The 20559-nt window shown below is 39.4% G+C and overlaps 1 protein-coding gene across 2 annotated transcripts in view; it reads left to right on the top strand.

The window, feature by feature from the left end:
- Positions 1–1375: 1375 nt before the first annotated feature.
- The window catches only part of LOC149811867 (FAD-dependent oxidoreductase family protein), a 138139-nt gene continuing 118955 nt past the window's right edge, over positions 1376–20559 (top strand). The window contains exon 1 of one of the 2 annotated variants that reach the window (XM_089992724.1): positions 1376–1784. In XM_089992724.1, coding sequence (XP_089848850.1) covers positions 1475–1784 — 310 coding nt within the window. In that variant the 5' untranslated portion in view covers positions 1376–1474. The remainder of the gene's footprint in view (positions 1785–20559) is intronic. The other variant, XM_089992725.1, reaches the window with a different exon arrangement.

Raw genomic sequence — 20559 nt, 5'->3', positions numbered from 1 at the left:
CCTCTCCTCCGCCTCCTTCATTTGCCTTATTCTCTTTCGCTGTGCTGCATGCTCCTTGATCATCTTTTGCCTTTCCCTCTCAAACTCCACCTCTTTATTCTTCAATTGCCTTTCCCTCTCCTCCTCATTTTTTTTGCTTTTTCCCTCTCTTCGGCCTTCTTCATTTGCCTTTGCTTTTCATTCTCCTTCTTCTTTGTTTTTTTTTCTCTTCATCATCTTTCTTCTTCATCTTTAGTTCTTCCTCATTCTTCCTTTGATTTTCAACCTCATTATCTGATGGATAATCCTCCACATAATAGAATTTCAATGCTTTGTTCATGTTTTTATTATTCTCAATCTTCATTATATTTTGGTACCTTTCAAAATGCTCAGATAGATAGGACTGACGACCAACTTCTCTAATACTCATCTCATGGAACGTCGCAGTATTTCTTCTCTGACGAGCTGCAGACATTGCTAACCCGCACAACACATTAATTTAACCGCATCATTATATGTTACAACCACCTCCCCAAGTATATAATAATAAAAATTATCTCATTTGTTAAACGATCACCAACATTACAAATCATTACAATATTTGGCTTCATAAGTAAACATCATTGTAAGATTTAGCAAACTTAAGTACAAATCGAAGTATCTTTATAAATACACATCGCTATTGCTTCAAATGTATAAATCGTAGCGGATTCAAACTTATAAATCGTTGTATAAATCGCAACCTTTATAAGTACATATCGTTGCAATGTTTGGCCTTCGTAAGAACAAATCGTGCTAACAATTTTTTGATGTCCACAAGGTGGATATGTACAAATTGATTTATTTTCGTATGATAATAGGTGTTATTTAGCATGAAGACAATCACCCAATTGTAAGATTTAGCATTCAAATTTATAAATCGATTCGTTTGCATAACGAAACTTTACAAGAAACTCACCGAAACGATAGGAGTTTTGGTAATCCGATGGTGGAATAAGAAACACCCAGAAGGTAGACGCAACAGATGGTGGCAACGATGCTGCCACTGCACATAAGATGGCAAAGGATGCTCTATCGACAACAGAAGAAAGCAAAGGATGCTCCAACGACAGCAGAAGAAAGCAAATGATGTTCCAACGACAACAGAAGAAGGCAAAGGATGTTCCGATCGACTTTGCTGCTTATGGCGAAAACATAATGTTTAGACTTTTTAAATCCTTAAAGATAAACCTTCCTAAGCAAACTTTGCTGCAAATTTTGACGCATTCACGATGAGTCATGTCTTTTTTCACGAATTGACATTTCAGTTTTTTAAAGGGCATTTTTGTCCATTCTATGGAGAGAATGGCCGTAAAGGGTACTTAACACAAGATGTACCTGACGGCCGTCCTGGGGGCATATTGCCTGCTTCGCGAGAACACGCACCTGCGTGTTCCGGGGGAACCTGCTTCGAAGCTCGACACTCTCAGCAGCGCCATCTCGGAGCCCTGTACGAATGAAGGCCTCTCTGTTCTCTCCTTCTTCGTTCTCCTTCTCTATTCCAAACCCTAACCCTAGGGTTTCTACGAGAACTCTCCCTTCCGCCAGATTTCTCTCCAGAATCCGGACGTCCGGGAACCGTTGCGGCCGGCTGTCGGCGATCTCGAGTCTCCGGCCGACCATGGCAGAGAAGTCAGCCTTCGACGTGGTCGTAGTCGGAGCCGGGATCATCGGGTTAACGGTGGCGAGGCGATTCCTGATGACCACTGATCTCTCCGTCGCCGTGGTTGATGCCAGAGTTCCGTGTTCCGGCGCCACCGGTGCAGGTGGATTCTGCCCGTTGCCTTTCTAGACGAACCCCATTCATTCGTTGTTTGCTTGGAGTTTTGCTGCGCGATTGTTTCTTTGATTTTATAACATGTTAGGAAAAACATAGCCATTTTGATCTTATGAGAAACCGATATCCAAGCCTGGTAGTTTGTTGGGTGTGTTGCTTCGACTTGCCACATGGGACTCACTTAGTCTCTGTTTGGGAGCCGATCGGAGGGCGCCGGAATGGCAACTGTGGAATCCACAACGTCCACATGCGCTTGGAATCAGGTAAAAAGAGGAATTTAGGGTGCTGCGGTGGGGAACTGCAGACTCCAGTTTCTCAAATGGACTACCTTCTAGGAGAGGTGGTAATTATCAACTACCACACCGATGACCATCTCCGACGGTACTCCGGTGTTTCTTTCAATTCCCCGAAAACATCCAAACTGCCATATTTTCTCCTCATTTATTGTATCGACGAACACCAAGAAAACCCTAACAAATGGAAGGATTCACCATGCGTAGGATGGGTGTGTTCCATGGGGTCTGTTGGGGGGAAATTAGTCAGCTGCGAAAGCGGCCTGGTATGCGTCGCTGTCCCTCCCAGCCTCCCTGCACCTTCTTTTTCTTGCCGGAAGCCTGGTTGGTGGTTCAATCCACGCACTCCTCTGCTGATTGAGAGCGAGAAAAGAGAGTTGAACCCTTTGTAGAAGCTGTCGTTGGCTGGCTACTGACCGTGGAGGGACCCTTCTCGAACTCTCTCTTCATTTTTTTTCTGAGATTACTGCTTAAGTGCTTTTGAGATACAATATTTGCAGTTAGCCACATCTTTATTTTGCATATTAAGTTATTAACCGTGTACGCTTATATTATTTGTAGTTCAATCATTGTGAAAATATCATATTAATGCCTGAAAGTTGGTTAAATTACAATATTCTGCACTTTGACCATGAAAACTATTATGTTCAAAATTTTGGCCTTGTTCTAGTTCCAACTTGGGACCATGTTAAGATCCATGCCCACATTAAATAATCAGCTCCAGTCTAATTCCACGTAAACTGTTCTCTTTCAAAATCCCCCTATACCTATGTTCATGTTTGTGCAATGTTTGTACAGTTGGTCCAAAACATAGTCCGAATTCAAAAATACCACTGAGTGCAATTTTTTGTCTGCTTGGGAACTGGTAACTAAGGAGGCAAATACAAAATCCGCCTCAATCCCAAACAACATGAGATGGATTTGGCAAAATTATGTCCGGAATTTTAAAATGCTCCCAAAAAGACAAGCTGGAAATGTCGAATCCATGATATTTGAGGATTTCAAAGTTGCCTAATCACCTACCTCCGACTGCTGGCTCCCAAACAGAGCCTTAGAGTCACTTTCCTTTGGCTCCAAGGAATCCCCATAGGGGGTTTCTCTCTTTGTTTCGGAAACTACCTATGTGAGGGTATTTTGGAAACCCACCAATAAAGGTTAGTTATGAAAACTAAGTTTGTGGGTGGGGAATCTCACAAAAGAGTCGCCATTCGCATGGTTTTAATATGTTTAAGGAAAAAATCAAAGAGAAAGAGGTTGAGGCAAAAATGGTTTTTTTCTTTTTGTGAATGTGTGCTCTTGCACATGGTGGGATTGTTGAGGGCTAAAATCAAGGGAGAAGGTGTAATATTGTGTGTTTTTCCTTAGTTTTAAATTCTGCAATTCTGAAAATTTGGCTAAGTGTTTTATGAAGTTGATAGAAATCATGGAAAATATCTTCGATTTTAGGTGACATCAGCTGGGTGTGGGCGTGGCCCAGGACCCATTGACAAGATCAAACGAGATAAATAGTATTTGTAAAACTTTCTATTTTTAACCTTTAAAATCAAGAGAAAATGGAGCAAAATTCAAGTAAAATTCATGCGAAAATCAGGAATGTATACCATTAGGTGCATCTTGTAATTATGAGAACATTGATATTTCATTTTTTTGAAATCGGGCTAAAGTTAGCCCAAAAATCTTATTTTTCAAAAGTGACCCTCCTCTATTTTACCATTTTCTGGATTGGATTCGAACTGATATGGATCTGGTCTAGGTTGAGATCTATACGGATTATGTATATGGATTTGGATTTGGATCTAGATATGAAATTCAAGCCTAACCAATTTAAAATTTTAAATTCAATTAAAATGTTAAATTGAGTAAAAATTCTGCCATGAGAAGATTCTCGAAAGGGGATGACACCCTCTAGAATATTCTTAAAATTTATTATTTAATAATTAAATAATAAATAATAAGTAATTAATAAAAATATAATAATTAATAAATTTTGAATTTTTTATTTGGATATGGTGGAGTTCTACATTTATGGAACTCTACCTAATAAAAGAGGATTCTAGAGGGGGCATCACCCTCTAGAAAGAGCTCAAATGTTGTTAGAGATAAATAAATGAAAATATATATATAAAGGGAGGTAGTTAAAGAGAGCTAGAGTTCTACACTTGTAGAACTCTATCCTCTATAGTATGAGGACTCTAGAGGGCGTCACCCTATAGAGGAACCCATTAATAATATAATACAAAAAAAGAGAGATCAAAAAAATCTAGAAACCTATATAAGGGTTGGGTTTTTGCCCTCTCTCTAGAATCGACATTCTAGAGAGAGAGAGAGAGAGGGAGAGAGAGAGAAAAGAGAGAAGAAAAAGAAAGGAAGAAGAAGAAGAAGAAGAAGAAGAAGAAGAAGTCCAACTCCCATTTCGATCGTCTGACAAATACTTTTTCGGTCTTTTTCCGTTTCCAAACCAAGGTACGAGTTTCTCTCTTGATTCAAATGGAAAGAAATAGTCTAAATCAGATTTATATGAGATTTTAGCTGGAAAAATAATAAACCTGATTTTTAAAACATATTCAACACATGCCTTGATGTACGATTACATGTATTTTGATTTTTAGGAAAAGCGTGCCTTCGTTTTTTCTGTTATTCATGTGTAACCCTATGTCTAAACAATTGATTCCTCTTTTTTTTCTTAGCAAAAGCATGTTGGATATATATATATATATATATAGGGGTCGGCCATACGTATGGAAGACCCATCACGGTTCTGGTTTGGGATCAGATCTAACCCCAAACCAGGCCTGCCGTATGTATATATATATATATATATATATATATATGGGGCGGGGGGGGGGGGGGGGGGGAGGGACTGACCGTGCTTTTGGATGACCCATTGATGTCTGGTTTGGAATAAGATCTGATCCAACAAATCCCAGTATGCTGATTATAAACTATTATCATACCGTGTTTTAAAACTGTCCCTAAAACATATTTACATATGTTGAAAATCAATAGTTGAGAAAAGAAATAGTGGAGCCGATTTTTTGCTAAGATAAATAACAACGTTATTTTATTTTTTAGCACTATCAAGGTTCCATATTAACGCTATTTTAAGGCTGCCATAACTGCCTTAATATCAAAAACTGGATTTGATGCCATTAGGTTGGTCAAAACTGCTTTTAATATCAAATTATGAATTGCTATGATTCTGTTTTGTTTTTCTTTGAAACTTCTAAACTGCATATAGGCAAACCTGGTCCAGATTTACTGTGTTTAGATAGGTAGATCTGGACAGCCCTTCTGACTTTTACTTGTGGACAGATTTGGAGTCTGGACAGACCTGCCAATTTATCTCCCATAGACAGATCTGGTCTAGAGCTGCTGCGTTTATGCAGGCAGATCTGGACAGATCTACAAATGGTTGTGTTAAAACGTGATGACCTCCATGCTCACCTGCGCATGAAGGAAGAAGAGCAATATGGAAGAGAAGGGGGCTGCAATTTCACGTATGAACAACTCAGCGTGTTTTCCATAGCATTAGGTTATAAGTACATGATTAATACAATTTTAGGGCACAAAAATACCCTCTAATGAATAGGAGAAATGCAATATTACTGAAATCGGGTCCAGTATACAAGCCGTGTCTGGTACTACGCAAACCCGACTTGGATCCAAGATCCAATAATGACTTCTTTTTAGCCTCCCTCAAGTTGTACGTGGTCCTGGACCATGAACAACTTGCCTTTCAGCTTCCAGAATCTGTCCTTTGTCAGCCCTTTAGTGAATATATCCGCATCTTGCTCTTCAGTTCGCACAAAAGCAAGTTCAATCTCTTTTTCTTCAACCTTTTTCCTGACAAAGTGCTGGTCTATCTCATTGTGCTTTGCTCGGCTATGATAAATGAGGTTAAAAGACATGTTAATAGCACTTTGATTGTCACACAACAATAGTGATCGTGCAATTGGTTCTCCCATCTTCGCTAGGAGATGTCTTATCCATGTAGCCTCAACGGTAGCATCCGCCATTGACCTGTATTCAACCTCTGGACTTGACCTAGCAATGGCCTTTTGCTTTTTACTACTCCAAGTAATCATGTTCGATCCAGTAAGACCACAATAACTAGACATTGATCATCGCTCATCTGGATCACCCGCCCAATCAACATCAGCATAAATAGTAATTTTATGTGCACTTTGATTTGATTCGCTTTTTCTATACACCAACCCATCACCAACCGTCCCCTTTACATATCGTAGTATCCGCTTAACTGCCTCCATGTGTGGTATATGAGGTTGATGCATAAATTGAGACATCTGATTAACCGAATACACTATGTCAGGTCTAGTAAAAGTCAGGTATTGCAGCATGCCAACTATGCTATGATACCTAGTGGGATCCCCATATAAATCCCCTTCTTCAGAACTCAGTTTTTGATGGATGATGCTTGGAGTTGCCAATGACTTACAATCCTTCATGCTTGCCCTACTAAGAATATCCATCGTGTACTTGTGTTGAGTAAGAGTAAGTGTATCGCACATCTTATCAACTTCAACTCTAAGAAAATAGCGCAGATCTCCCAAATCTTTCATTTTGAATCTCTGATTTAATAACTTATTTACTTCCTCAATCTGATCTCTACAGTTTCCTGTGACAATGCTGTCATCTACGTATATCAATAGAAGAGTGGTGACATCTCGTTCCTTGTAAATGAATAATGAGTGATCTAGAAGAGATCGAGAGAAACCATGCTTCTATATCTCCAGCGAAAAACTCTCGAACCAACACCGAGAGGCTTGCTTCAATCCATAGAGTGCTCTTCTCACTTTGCATACATACTGATTGGCATCTTCTTCTGCATATCCAGTGGGTTGTTCCATATAAACTTCTTCTTTTAGATCCCCATGCAAAAAGACATTTTTGACATCTAGTTGGCTTAATGTCCATCCATGTTCAACGACTAGACTCAATACAATATGAATGGTCCCCATTTTAACAACAGGGCTGAAGGTTTCATCAAAGTCCTGTCCTTGTGTAAATCCTTTGGCTACAAGTCTAGCTTTATACCTTTTGATGCTCCCATCTGGTTTATATTTTATCTTGTACATCCACTTGAACCGAATCACATTTTTATTTAGTGGTCTAGGCACAACTTTCCATGTACCACATTCATGTAAGACTTTCATTTCCTCATTCATCGCTTCAACCCATTTTCTAGAGTTGGCAACTTGATAAAAAGTGAGAGGCTCATCCTCTTTATTTACGGACGTTAGGAACAATTGAAAATCCAAAGAAAAATTCTTATAGCTCACCCACCTTTCAAGTGGATGTCGGGTCCGAGTAGATCTTCTAACATCCAACGTTCGTGGAACAGAGGAAGGAGAACCAATGTTTGTGCAAGAAATAGATGGAGGTTCATTCTCTTGCCGGGTGTAGACAACTCTCTTATACCTCCCTGATTCCAAATTTTGAGTAATAACCTCCTCTGGTTGAAGTGCATTTGCTGATTCCTCGCATGCCTCTTTCTGAATGCAATATGTAGGGCAAGCATCGCTACTATTGGAGAAGAGTTCTGAATTTAACCATGGATAATACACCTCAACATTGTGACTTGGATTAGTAACATTGGGACTCGGGTTAGCAGACTGGTTATCAAGGTTCATCTCATCAAAAATGACATTCCTCGATATTTTGACTCGTTTGTTCAGCATATCATACCACCTATAACCCTTGTAGTCTTCAGCATATCCCACAAACCTACACTTCAAGGCTTTGTCTTGAAACTTATGTCTCAATGAGCTGTCAATATGAACATAACAAACAGATCCAAAAACACGCAATTCGTGATAATTGGGATGTATACCGAACAGAGAGAAATATGGTGACCTTCTTTCTAAAATGGTCATGGGCATGAACGGTGGAGTGAAAGGCTTCCGTCCATAGGGTGATAGGAAGATTACTGCCATGCATCATGCTCATTGCGCTCTCAACAATATGTCGATGCTTCCTCTCAACAATCCCGTTTTGTTGAGGTGTACGTGGGCAAGACACTCTTCTTTTTATTCTATTACGTTGAAGGAAATTAACAAAATCACTAGAAGAGAATTCTCCTCCTTCATCACATTGGAAATTGAGAATGTTAGTGGAGAAATGATTTTTGACAAAAGCATGTAATTTTTGAAACAACCCAAAAATTTTTGATTTGTGTTTCATGAAAAATATCCAAGTATAGCGTGAGTAGCTATCAATGAGAATAAGATAATATCTACTATAAAAAACAGAAGCAATTGGGCAGGGCCCCAAACATCAGTACATATGACCTCAAAGGGCCTTGAAGCTCTCTTATTAATAGAATTGAAAGGCAAAACACGACTCTTACATAAATGACAACTGGGACACTTTATATCACTTGATTCTGAACTCAGGCTGGACTTATGAATGAAATTATTCAAGACAAGTTTTTCAATAAAATGACGACCACAATGACCCAAACGACTGTGCCAAAGAGTTGGCTTATTACATTCAAAGACAACAAACACACATTCAAAAGAAACCAATGATGGACACTGATGAGTTTTCAAGGACGAGCATGCAGAATAGGTAGAGGAAGATGGATCTTCTTAGAAGATGTACATGTTGCCTCTTTTCTTCCCCTCAGTGAATATCTCCCTCGTGCAAAGATCCTTGACATAAACAGAAGAGAGAGTAAATTCAATTGAGGCATTAACATCATCAACAAGTTTTGAGACAGATACAATATTTTTCTGAATATTAGGAGCATGAAGAACATTTGAGAGATTAAGAGGAGACTTAAACATGGGTATAATGACATTTCCAATGTGTGAGATGGAGTGGTGAGAGCCATTTCCTGTGACTATGCTATTTTTACCAACATAAGGAGTAAGATTCAAGAGCTTACCTGCATCACCCGTGACGTGGGTCGCTGCTCTAGAGTCGACGTACCAAACACCCTTATCATTTTGCTTCATATTCAACCCTGCTAAGGCTGCTAATAACAACTCTTTTACTTCTCCTCCATCCATTTTGGCTTCTGTTTGTGAGGGTTTTCCCTTATTATTTTGAGGATTATACCAACAATCTGCTTTAATATGCGCTCTCTTATTGCATAGAAAACAAGTAGGAATGGGCTTTTGGCCCTGTACATTGGCGTTGGAAGGAGCCCACGACCCCCAGAAATATTTCTCCCTTGTCCTTCTCTTCCTCGAAAAGAATTTCCTCCTCTTCCTCTACCATAAGTTAGTCCTGTGCTCAGCATATCTTGAGTCCTTGATTGCACATAGGTATAACGACCCCAACTCATACCTTTTGAAAATGAGGAATATTTTTTTTTCCAATCAATGCGGAAACCTTCCCAGAGAACCGGGGTCTTCATAGTTCCAATTTCCATTGGATAGCCCAACACCACAAATGAACTTACAATCATCATCCATAAGTATCAATACCAATCCTTTATTTATGAACCAGAGTAAATTGCTGCTACAGTGCTCTATAAAACTGAGAAAGTAAAAAGAACTGAAAGTAACAATAAAGCCAAAACCAAAGAAAGAGCCACTCTGCCGTTGCTGAAACTGTCCAACCCAAGTGTGACCCCTCGTTCATCCCTAGTGACCAGTCTAACCTCACTGCTCATCATTTCCTGTGAAAACCAACAAAGTAGAGGGGTCAGAACCGAAATTCTGAGCACGGCTACTTATAAGGAAACTAGGTGAGACAAAGAACATGGATAAGATTTCATATACTGATTTGAGTGTGTGCAAATATAGCAAATGTGCAGAGTCTGACAATGATGCATGTGACAGATTGCATATACTCACCAATAAATAACAGTAAGACAGTAATACATAGCAAGAACCAAGTAACCAAACCTTTCAGCATGCTTTTAAGAAATGAATTACATACCATTACCATAACATGAACTAGAGAACATTCCAAATTATGCATGATTTAGTGCAGAACAGGAAAATGCATGATGCCCTTTTCAATGCATGAATTCCTTTATTATCTTACCTTTAAGTTCTCTTTTCCTTTCCATATGCATGCCCTATTTAATGCATACATCTTTAAATTCCTCTTTTTAATTTCCATCGCCCGCGGATACACCAAACGGGTAAAATCCCCGATGTCAAGTAGGTTTCCAGGGTAGCTTAACACACAATTTGTATTTTATTACTTGGGTTCCAACTTAGCCCTCGATCGAGTCACCCTCGAAACATTAGACCTCCACATCTAATGTCGGAGACACAAGGGACACCCCATGCCCACAAGTGCCATATTCTTGGTACAAAAAACAACAGTTGTGTTAAACACAACACCCTCAGGTAAAGTGACAGACTCTCTCTAAAACCGTAGCCAGGAGAAGGAACCTCAATATCGGGTTTAGGGGACCAAATTTACGCACACGGAGTTTTTGTATCCTCACGATCTCCCCAAGACCGGAACTCTAAGATCTCCATTTTTCAGATGAAAGATCCCAGAACATATGTTACACTGTTCTTTATTATGTTTTTATTAAATTCAATTCTTTAAGTTTGCAACACCATATGCAAAAGTAAAGTGAAAAAGCTTACATCCACCTCTGCGAGAATTCTTACGGGACTCCAGCCCGCAAAGACCACAAGAACAGTGTAGTAGTGTGCCATACCCACTTATGTGGTGTAAGTGATGCAGTCAAATTATATGTGAAAGGGAAACAAACCCACGACTCTCCAGGCCGATGATGGTGCATTTAGGCCATCGGTGCATCACATAATAAAACCAAGTAGTGTTTATCCATAACACTATGCCAATAATGCGAAAAGCATGTGCACTCATGCAATCATAACCCAACCATATGCATGTCATTTATCAATCATATGCATTTTCACTATATGTGTGTTACCTACATAACATACGGGTATTAACAAATCCATGTCTTTTTTGAGTGTGTGAGTGTAGATGTACCATTTCACATAATAAATCAAGCATTCATGCCCAAGAAGAATTATCAATAACCGAATCATGCTCACATTCATGAGTACCATAAACATAACAATAACAGTTACATAACCTTCTTCTAAATAACATTCCAGCATGTTCTTGACACATATATAGGTGTGTATAGGTTCCAAGATTTCCCTTTATTCATATCGGAACTTAGATTATACATAATATTTATTAAATCTGGAACACATTTTCATCAAAACTGATTCATATCAGTCAATTGAAATCATAAACTTCCATGGCAAACCAATACACCCTGCATGCTCAAAGTATGTCAATAATACATTAGGTCATTGGGACTACTTGATTCCACAACTACAATTCCATTTTACATTTTTCATAATATATTATATATATATATATATCATCTGTGTATGGTAGTTTCTCCAAGTAGCTGGGAGAAATTTTTGATTGACTGTTGCATGATATTTTTGTCTATATATCCTGCCAAGGTACAAATTCCATCAAGATACACAGATACCTTTGCTGGCTAAGAGGTATGTCTAACTAATCTCATAAGTTGCTTGTCCAACATTGAGTGTTAATATTGGATAGAATGAGGAAATTCTTCTTGACAATATAAGCTAATATTTAATTGTGAATAACAAAAAATAGGGTAGGAAGAAGATTGGACACTAATAGTTTATTTAGCAAAGAGATGAATGAAAGCTAAAGAACTTTCACAAGACGTAGAGTTGTTTCAATCCTCCGAACTCTTCACAACAAGAAGTCTTCCAAGGAATAACATACCCCTTTTGATAGTACAATAACCAAATGCAAACCGAAAACATAAATTCAAATTCTAGGAATCCCATATTCAATCCAAAATACAATGCTCCATTATGGAAATAGCAAGACAAAAATTGCAGTAAATTTCTGAGGCTTAATTACCCAATTAGCAACAACAACTACAAATCCCAAACAGTCCTTATGTACTTGGCTTCAAGAATACAAGCACTCAGGTTCAGATACAACATATTTCAGGTGAGTAACAGTATCAAGACTTAAATCCATACGCAAGATCAACTGGTTTCATGACTTTAAATTATCGTTACCATATCATATCCAAGAATAGAACATTGTGGCAGAGAAAATAAACACACACAGGAAAGACTCCTGTATCTTTCTATGAATCTACTACCAAATAGGGTTATATATAAAACATCATTCAAAAACCTTCAGATTCAGATTCCCCTTTTTTTTTTCTCATCCTAGGCATATTCATGGGTTCCTAGCCAGGGAACCCCCAAATCGGGGTATCGATTTAGGGCTACACCCATCAGATTTTAGGGTTTTTTGATTTAGGGCTACACCCTGATTTTTTTTCAAATCGGGTGCCAAGACCACTAGAAGCCCCCTTTTTCACCTTTTGAAAACGAAAGACACATTCGTCGATGGGGTTTTTCTGTGGACACTACCTGAAATCACACACACGGAATCGAACCCCTGTTCGATCCCTCACCCCATTTCCAGGAAGACTCGTACCTATTTTCAGTGGTTTCTTTCCGGCGATCGGAGGCTGGAGACGCGAGTACTGAGCCGACTGAAGTCGCCCCTCACTGCTGCCGTGACAGGGATGCTCGTTGTGGCCGGTGATGGCTGCTGGTTGCCGTAGTTTTCCGACGACCACCTCTTCTCCGGTGCACGCCCAATCGAGAGAGAGAGAGAGAGAGAGAGAGAGAGAGAGAGAGAGAGAGAGAGAGAGAGAGAGAGTGCTGGGAAGGGGTTTTTCCCCCTTTTATGGCAAGTCGCTGCTCCCCCTCCTTCCGGAAAATCGGAAGGGTTGGTTACGCCGGGCGTAACCCCCCCTCCCCTCCCCTTCTGTTCTGTTTTCTTGAACCGACCTGCAAGAATCGTGCCCTAGGCACGATTCTTGTTTTGGTTTACCTTTAACACACGCATGCGGGTCCAGGTCCAAGACCCGCGACACCAAATCCAGTTTACAACTGGATCCGGGTCGCCAAGAACTGGCGGATCCACAGTTGGATCCTTGCGGGTCCCACTACGGGTCTGACCCAGTACCTGAATTTTTTTTCTTTTCTTTTTATCTTATAAATAATATTAATTATTTATTAAATCTAAAATTATTATTATAAGCATAATTTTAACACCCATTTTATCGATTACTTACAGATCCGGATATCGGGTCCTAGGCCCAAATCAACTAAAATTCATTGATTCTATTTCCCGGGTATTACAATAGGTGTCCTTAGTGAACCCTTTCAGGTTTATCTCATACTGCAGTAGCTTTGCACGAAGATCTTCGAATTTTGGAAGTTCTAGGAGACACAATAAAAAGGTTAGCAGAACATGATAATCGGGCCCCAATCCACTCAAGGTCGGCTGTACTTTGTCTTTATCACTGACAAGACATCCCATAATAGCCACTTGATCTGTTATTCCTTTTATCTTATTCAAGTACTCCATAATGGACATCGAATTTTTCTTCAACATTTGAAATTCTCGCTTGAGAAACACGATCCTCGCCTCAAAGATCTGTGAATATGTCTGAACTAGCTTGTCCCACAACTCTTTGGCTGAACAATCATCGAGAATAGCCACAAAAACTTCTTGTGAGAGTGTAGAGGTGATGTATACCACTAATGCTTGATCTCTTTTCACCCAAACAACATAATCTGGATTTCTGACAAGAACAGTAGATGACCCCCCTTTATCATCCTTCTTTTCTTGCAAAATGAACTCTGGAGGGGTTGAGATCGATCCATTCAGATGACCAGAGAGATCTTGGCTCCTTATAAAAGGAATGATCTGCCTTTTTCAGGTCAAGAAGTTAGAATTATTTAGCTTTTTGGAGACCAATTGACTAAGAAAATTTGAAGTAAGGCCTGAACGTGGAGAAGATGAATCCATTCGAATGAAAGAAGAAATTTTTTAGACAATTTTTTTTTTTGCTCATGAAGAAATCAGCCACTCGAATATTCTGCCTTTCTTTTTTTTTAGGAAATTATGACAAAAAAATTATATTCGAGTATGATAAAAAAGCATTAAGAGAGAATCTGATCAAAACTGATTCAATGCAAAATTCATTCTAGATCATTCTAGATTAAGCAAACCATGAAACAAAGATGTAAATATTTTTGAGACAAACGATTTTGTAGATTAAGGCAACACAATAATTGATTCTGGAGAACCGATTATTCAGGTCAACAGTAGTGAGGAAATCGACGTCTGTTCATGTCGAGAAAAAAAAATGAGAATCCCTTTTGGTTAACTGTTGAGACATGTTTATAAGGGTCTTGTGGGATTTCGTATTAATTTCTATTTGGTATGGGTCTTTCTGTAATTTAAGAAGCGATTAACCCTAATATGAAATTACGATTTCTCTCTCTCTCTAAGTCTTGCTAGAAAACATAGCCGACTTCAACATGGTATCAGAGCTTTTCTCGATTCTGAAGGCCTGAGTCTCCTGCGTCTTCATCTGCATTCTAAGGATCGATCGGGACTTCTCAAAGCATATCGACTGGTTCTGGTGGACGTGGACAAAGGAGGTCTATATTAGATCTGACCTCATGTCCGAGTCTCGACTCACAGGAGCTCGCCATCAATCTGGCCTCAGATCCTTAATCTGTTTTGTCACCATAAAAAGGATATGATCTTGTGACAACAGATTTCTGAAGCCCAATTTTGTTGTTGCTCATCGTGGAGTCGAAAACTCTAAAATCTGTCGAAGATGGTGTGTCGTGATTTGGCAGGTTGGAGGCGGCATGCTGATATCGTGGCATTAATGCGTACTTTGTTGTTGCATTTGTCGATGTAGTGTCTGTCACATGGTGTTGATTGAAGACAGATCTGTTAATGTAGTGGATCAGATCTGATCCGTTGTGGACGTGAGGGGTCGTTAGTGTTTCCGGCGAGCAACAGTCTCCGTGTTGTCATGGATTGTTATACAAATCAGATCTGACCTGTCGTGGGTCTCCCTTCTGTTGTTGGTGCTCGAGGATCTTGCTAGTCGAGAAAGGTGAAGTAGAAGATCTAAAACACACAGCGTCAGATCACTTGTCAGATCGTGGATCGTGATCTGCCTGGTTCAGATCATCACGCTCGTGGATTCTGCTGTAGATTTAAAAGGGTTGATTGGTGTCGTGACCGTGACTGTGGTGCGGTGAGCGTGGATTCTGTTGTGGCTGACTGTGGGAAGTTACTGCAAGTGTCGTGAAAACGTGGATGAAAGCAATCAGATCAGGTGGAGATCTGATTCTTTGGTTGATGTTGTTGACACAGATCTGGAGTTAGATCTGACACAAGTCGCAGGGATCTGTCAAGCGTTGAAAATCCAGATCTGAAATCAGATTTTACATGAGAAAATTTGTTCACTGTCGATGATTTGATCTGGTGGAAATCTGATCAGTGTAGGTCAAAATCAAATGGTCGCGGATACAAGTATGAGTTTTGTGTTGAAGTTGTGAAGTTAGTAAGAGGTTAAATGCAGTCTATTGTCGATTTTTTTTTTTCGTGTGATCCTGGTTGTTCAGATCTGATCACAAATCTGAGAGTAGAGAAGATTAAATACATATTTTAGTTGGGGACATGCATAATTTTGGTTTGGGTCGTTCAAATCTGATTGTCTTGAGGAAATATTTATATCAAATAGTCGTAGATCTGCATTTTTTTTATAGATCTGATCACAGATCCGAGTGTGGTGAATATTAGATTTTTTTTTGTGAACCTGCATACTACCTTTTTGGTCTGCTCATATCTGGTTGTCGTGAAAGATTGTTTATATTAAATAGTCGTGGTAATAGCTGATTCACGAAAAGGGGAGTAGAAAGCAGATGGGTCGTCAGATTATAAAGCATTCACTAATCCCTTGGCTCAAGTGGCTAAACCAGATGCAGATTATTCCAATGATACTGTTACTCTTAGCAGAGGGCTGAATATGACGAGCTTCTAGCCTTACGCCTATCTACTTCGAACTCTCCTGTGGCCAAGGTTGCGTACTCGGCAGGTGATGGCCTATTTGGCCAAGGTGGTAGGTGGATCATTGATTCAAGAGCATCTAGACACTTGTGCGAAAATTTGTGTAACTTTTTAAGTTTACCAATTGTAGGGCAGGGAAACATGTCTATTTCCCCTACTCTTCAATTGTCAAATGTTCTTCATGCTCCTTTTTCACAAAATCTATTATCTGTCAGTCAAATGACAAAAGAGCTGAATTGTAGGGTGATTTTTGATCCTAGGGGTTGCACTTTTCAGGACTTGCTAACGGGGAAGAGGATTGGTGGCGGCTATGAGGAAGGTGGTGTGTATTATCTACATCAACTAGTGGGTTCAGTCTATTCTGCTGTTACATCATCCTCAAGTCCTCTATTGTGGCATCATCGTCTGGGTCACTTTCCAGTGCCAAAACTTCGTCGTGTCATTCCTCATATACCTCCTTCAATTTCTTTTTAGTGTGAAACATGTCAATTGGGAAAACATTGCCGAAGCTCTTTTCCCTTTAGTCAGAGTCTGTCAAGTCAAAGATTGTTTGATCTTCTTCATGTCGATGTATGAGTCCGAGTAGGATTCCTAGTAGGACTCAATGTCGTTATTATTTGGTTATTGTTGATGACTTCTCAAGGTTATCGTGGGTGTTCCTGTTAAAAGATCGGTCTCAAGGCCCTGTCATTCTTAAATATTTAATTGCTGAAATAAAGACTCAATTTGACGTGTGTGTTAAAATTGTTCGCACTGATAATGCTCTTGAGTTCAAATCCAAAGACTTGCTTCAATTCTATTCTGCTAATAGGATTCAACCTCAGTTTACATGTCCCCATACATCCCAGCAAAATGGTGTGGCTGAGAGGAAACATAGACAAATTCTTAATGTCGCTCGGTGCCTAATGATTCAATCGAATATGCCTGTGTCATACTGGGGCGATGCGATTTTGACTGCCGGCTTTCTTATAAATCGCATGCCTTCAAGTTCTGTAGAAGACCAAATCCCAATTCAAATTCTCCATCCAGAGGTTCCTCTCTTTCCTATCTCCCCTAAAGTTTTTGGATGTGCGTGTTTTGTGCATAAGCTGGGTCCTGATCGAGATAAACTTGCTTCACAGTCTATTAAATGTGTTTTTCTTGGGAATCCTAAGAATAAAAAAGGATATCGTTGCTATGACCTTATATCCCATAAAGAGTATGTCAGTGCGGACGTTACCTTCTGTGAGTCTATTCCATATTTTTCGAGTACTACTCCAAGGTTACAGGAGAGCCATGGCGATGTCTTTCCTCTGCCGATTCCTCCTTTTCCATTAGAGTCGTTTTCTCCAGTCTTTGGCTCCATTCTTTGATGAGTCTCGCTTCCGAAACCCTCCTATAGTATACACTCACAGTTTACCTCCTACCTTCATGCCCCCATTATCTCCTTCACCTGAGGTAAGCATCTCTGAGCATCCTGAAGTTTCTGCTCTTGATGATGATCTTCCTATTGCTCTGCGCAAGGGAAAAAGACAGTGCACCCTTCATCCAATTTCTCAGTTTGTTTCAGAAGTTAATCTTGGGGCATCTATGAAGAATTTTATTTCGGCTCTGTCTGCCTCCTCTGTTCCGCTTCATCACAGTCAAGCTCTATTCTGTTCCGCTTCATCACAGTCAAGCTCTATTCGACCCCAAATGGATGCAGGCTATGCGGGATGAGATGGATGCCCTATGCTCTCGGGGTACTTGGGACTTGGTTGATCCTCCTACTGATGCAAATATTGTTGGCTGCAAATGGGTATATACCATTAAATATAACTCGGATGGGTCAATTGAACGGTACAAAGCCCGGTTGGTTGCAAAAGGCTATACTCAGACTTATGGTGTTGACTTTTTTGAAACTTTTTCCCCAATTGCTCATATTGGCATTATTCGTGTCGTTCTTTCTGTTGCTGTGCGCTATGGATGGCCCTTGTTTCAGTTGGATGTCAAAAATGCCTTTTTGTATGGGGATTTGCATGAAACAATCTACATGCAACAACTCTCAGGCTTTGAGGTTCAGGGGGAGTGTCAGAAGGTGTGCAAGTTGAAGAAGGCCATTTATGGCCTGAAGCAGAGCCCTCGGGCATGGTTTCACAAATTATTTGAGGTAATGTCGGGTTTTGGATTTGTCAGGTCAACTTCAGACCATTCCTTGTTTATCAAGAAAACTAGTGCTGAAATTGCTGTTATGGTGGTATATGTCGATGACATCATATTGACAGGGAGCAGTGCTCAAGATATTTCTGCAACAAAGGATCATCTTTAGAAACATATTGTTATTAAAGATCTTGGTTTTCTCCGATATTTTCTGGGTATCGAGGTTGCAAGAAACAAAGAGGGCTTAGTTTTGTCACAAAGAAAGTATGCGTTGGATTTATTAAGAGACTGGAATGCTAGGAGCGAAGCCAACTAACATTCCGATGGATCCCAAAACTCATATGTTCGATGAGAAGTTTTAATATGTGGATAGTGCTAGTTTTAGATCCTTGGTGGGTAAGTTGTTATATGTGACTGTTACTAGACCTGATATTTCATTAGCCGTGAGTAAAATCAGTCAATTCATGGATAAGCCTACCAAAGTTTACAGGGATGCAACTACGATGGTTCTCAGGTACTTAAAGTTATCTCCTGGTAAAGGACTGTTGTTTAAACAAAATTCCTCCTTGGACGTAGTTGCTTACACTCACGCAAATTATGCGGAGTCTATTGAAGATAGAAAGTCAACAACTGGATTCTGTGTTTTTGTGGGAGGAAATCTCGTTGCCTGGAGGAGTAAGAAACAATATGTTGTAGCCAGGTCGAGTGCTGAATCCGAATACGAGCTATGGCTCAGACCGCAACTGAGATTATGTGGGAAAAATCAGTTTTGACCAATCTTTCGGTAAAAGTATCCCTACCTATGTTGATGGTGTGTGACAATAGGGCTGCTTCATATATTGCCAACAACCCAGTTTTTCATGAAAGGACTAAACATATTGAAGTTGACTGTCACTACGTACGTGACTTGGTTCAGACTGGTTATATTTGCACAGATCATGTATCTTCTGAAGATCAAGTAGCTGATGTCTTCACCAAGGCTCTCGCGGGGCCTAGTTTCTCTCATTGTTGTGACAAGCTGAGCATGATCGATATCTATGCTCCATCTTAAGGGGGAGTGTTGAGACGTGTTTATAAGGGTCTTGTGGGCTTTCATATTAATTTCTATTTGGTATGTGTCTTTCTGTAATTTGGTGCTCATGGTTAATCTCTATTTAAGAAGAGATTAACCCTAATATGAAATTACGATTTCTCTCTCTCTCTCTCTCTAAGTCTTGCTAGAAAACATAGCCGGCTTCAACATTAACAAAAAAAAGCTTTAGATTAACAACAACCTTTTGGAATCAATCAGTCGTTTCTAAACTTTTAGGAAGAAGAAAAGATCAAATTTGAGAGAGAATAAGACAGATGGGTGTTGACGTACTTACCAGACTGTAAAACAGAAAAGAAGAAAAAAGTTGCAGAAATCTGATCCTAAAAGAAGAATTAGATTTGAGAAAGGAGACAGGTGGGATATTGGCGTCCTTACCAGACCGAAAATCTGAAGAGAGGAAGAGGATGCAAAGAACAAGATTTGAAGAGGAACGAGTTTTCTTGACTTGAAGGTTCAGATCATCTCCTTGGTCATTCTTTCTAAAAAACGATCTCAGGCCCAGTTTTAACGCTGCCCTGATACCATGTTAAAACGTGATGACCTCCACGCTCACCTGCGCAAGAAGGAAGAAGAGCAATATGAAAGAGAAGGGGGCTGCAGTTTCACGTCTAAACAACTTAGCGTGTTTTCCAAAGCATTAGGTTATAAGTACATGACTAATACAATTTTAGGGTACGAAAATACTCTCTAATGAATAGGAGAAATACAATATTACTGAAATCGGGTTCAGTACACAAGCTAGGTCTGGTACTGCGCAAACCCGACTTGGATTCAAGATCCAATAGCGATTTCTTTTCAGGTTGCTCATAGGCTATGTCACATGGGTGCGGGTGCGGTACAATTTTAAAAATTTTGGACACGGGGACTCAACTATATATATATATTTTAAAAAATATATATATATATATATAATAATATATCCTGTGTGCATATATGTGGATATTGTCCTCTAAAGTTTGGCACCAGCATGAGTGTTTTTATAAACTTTGCAAATTGTACTTTTGCCCTTGCAGAAAGGAGGGTTCGGGGGCACCCCCCGACGCAGGTCCTGGCTATATATATATATTTTAATATATATATATATTTTAATATATATATATATTTTAATATATATATATATATATATATATAATAATATATCCTGTGTGCATATATGTGGATATTGTCCTCTAAAGTTTGGCATCAGCATGAGTGTTTTTATAAACCTTGCAAATTGTACTTTTGATCATGCTATATATATATTTAAAAAAAATATATAAAAAGATCATTTTTTTTGTTTTTTACCTTAAAAATGAACATTTTTGGATTCAGTCAACGTTGACCGAGTCCAAAAC

This window comes from Nuphar pumila, chromosome 17, assembly GCF_984573655.1.
Source record: "Nuphar pumila chromosome 17, dmNupPumi1.hap1.1, whole genome shotgun sequence".
NCBI lineage: Eukaryota > Viridiplantae > Streptophyta > Magnoliopsida > Nymphaeales > Nymphaeaceae > Nuphar > Nuphar pumila.
Note: the sequence above shows the minus strand (reverse complement) of the source record. Positions and strands in the feature narration are given on the sequence as shown.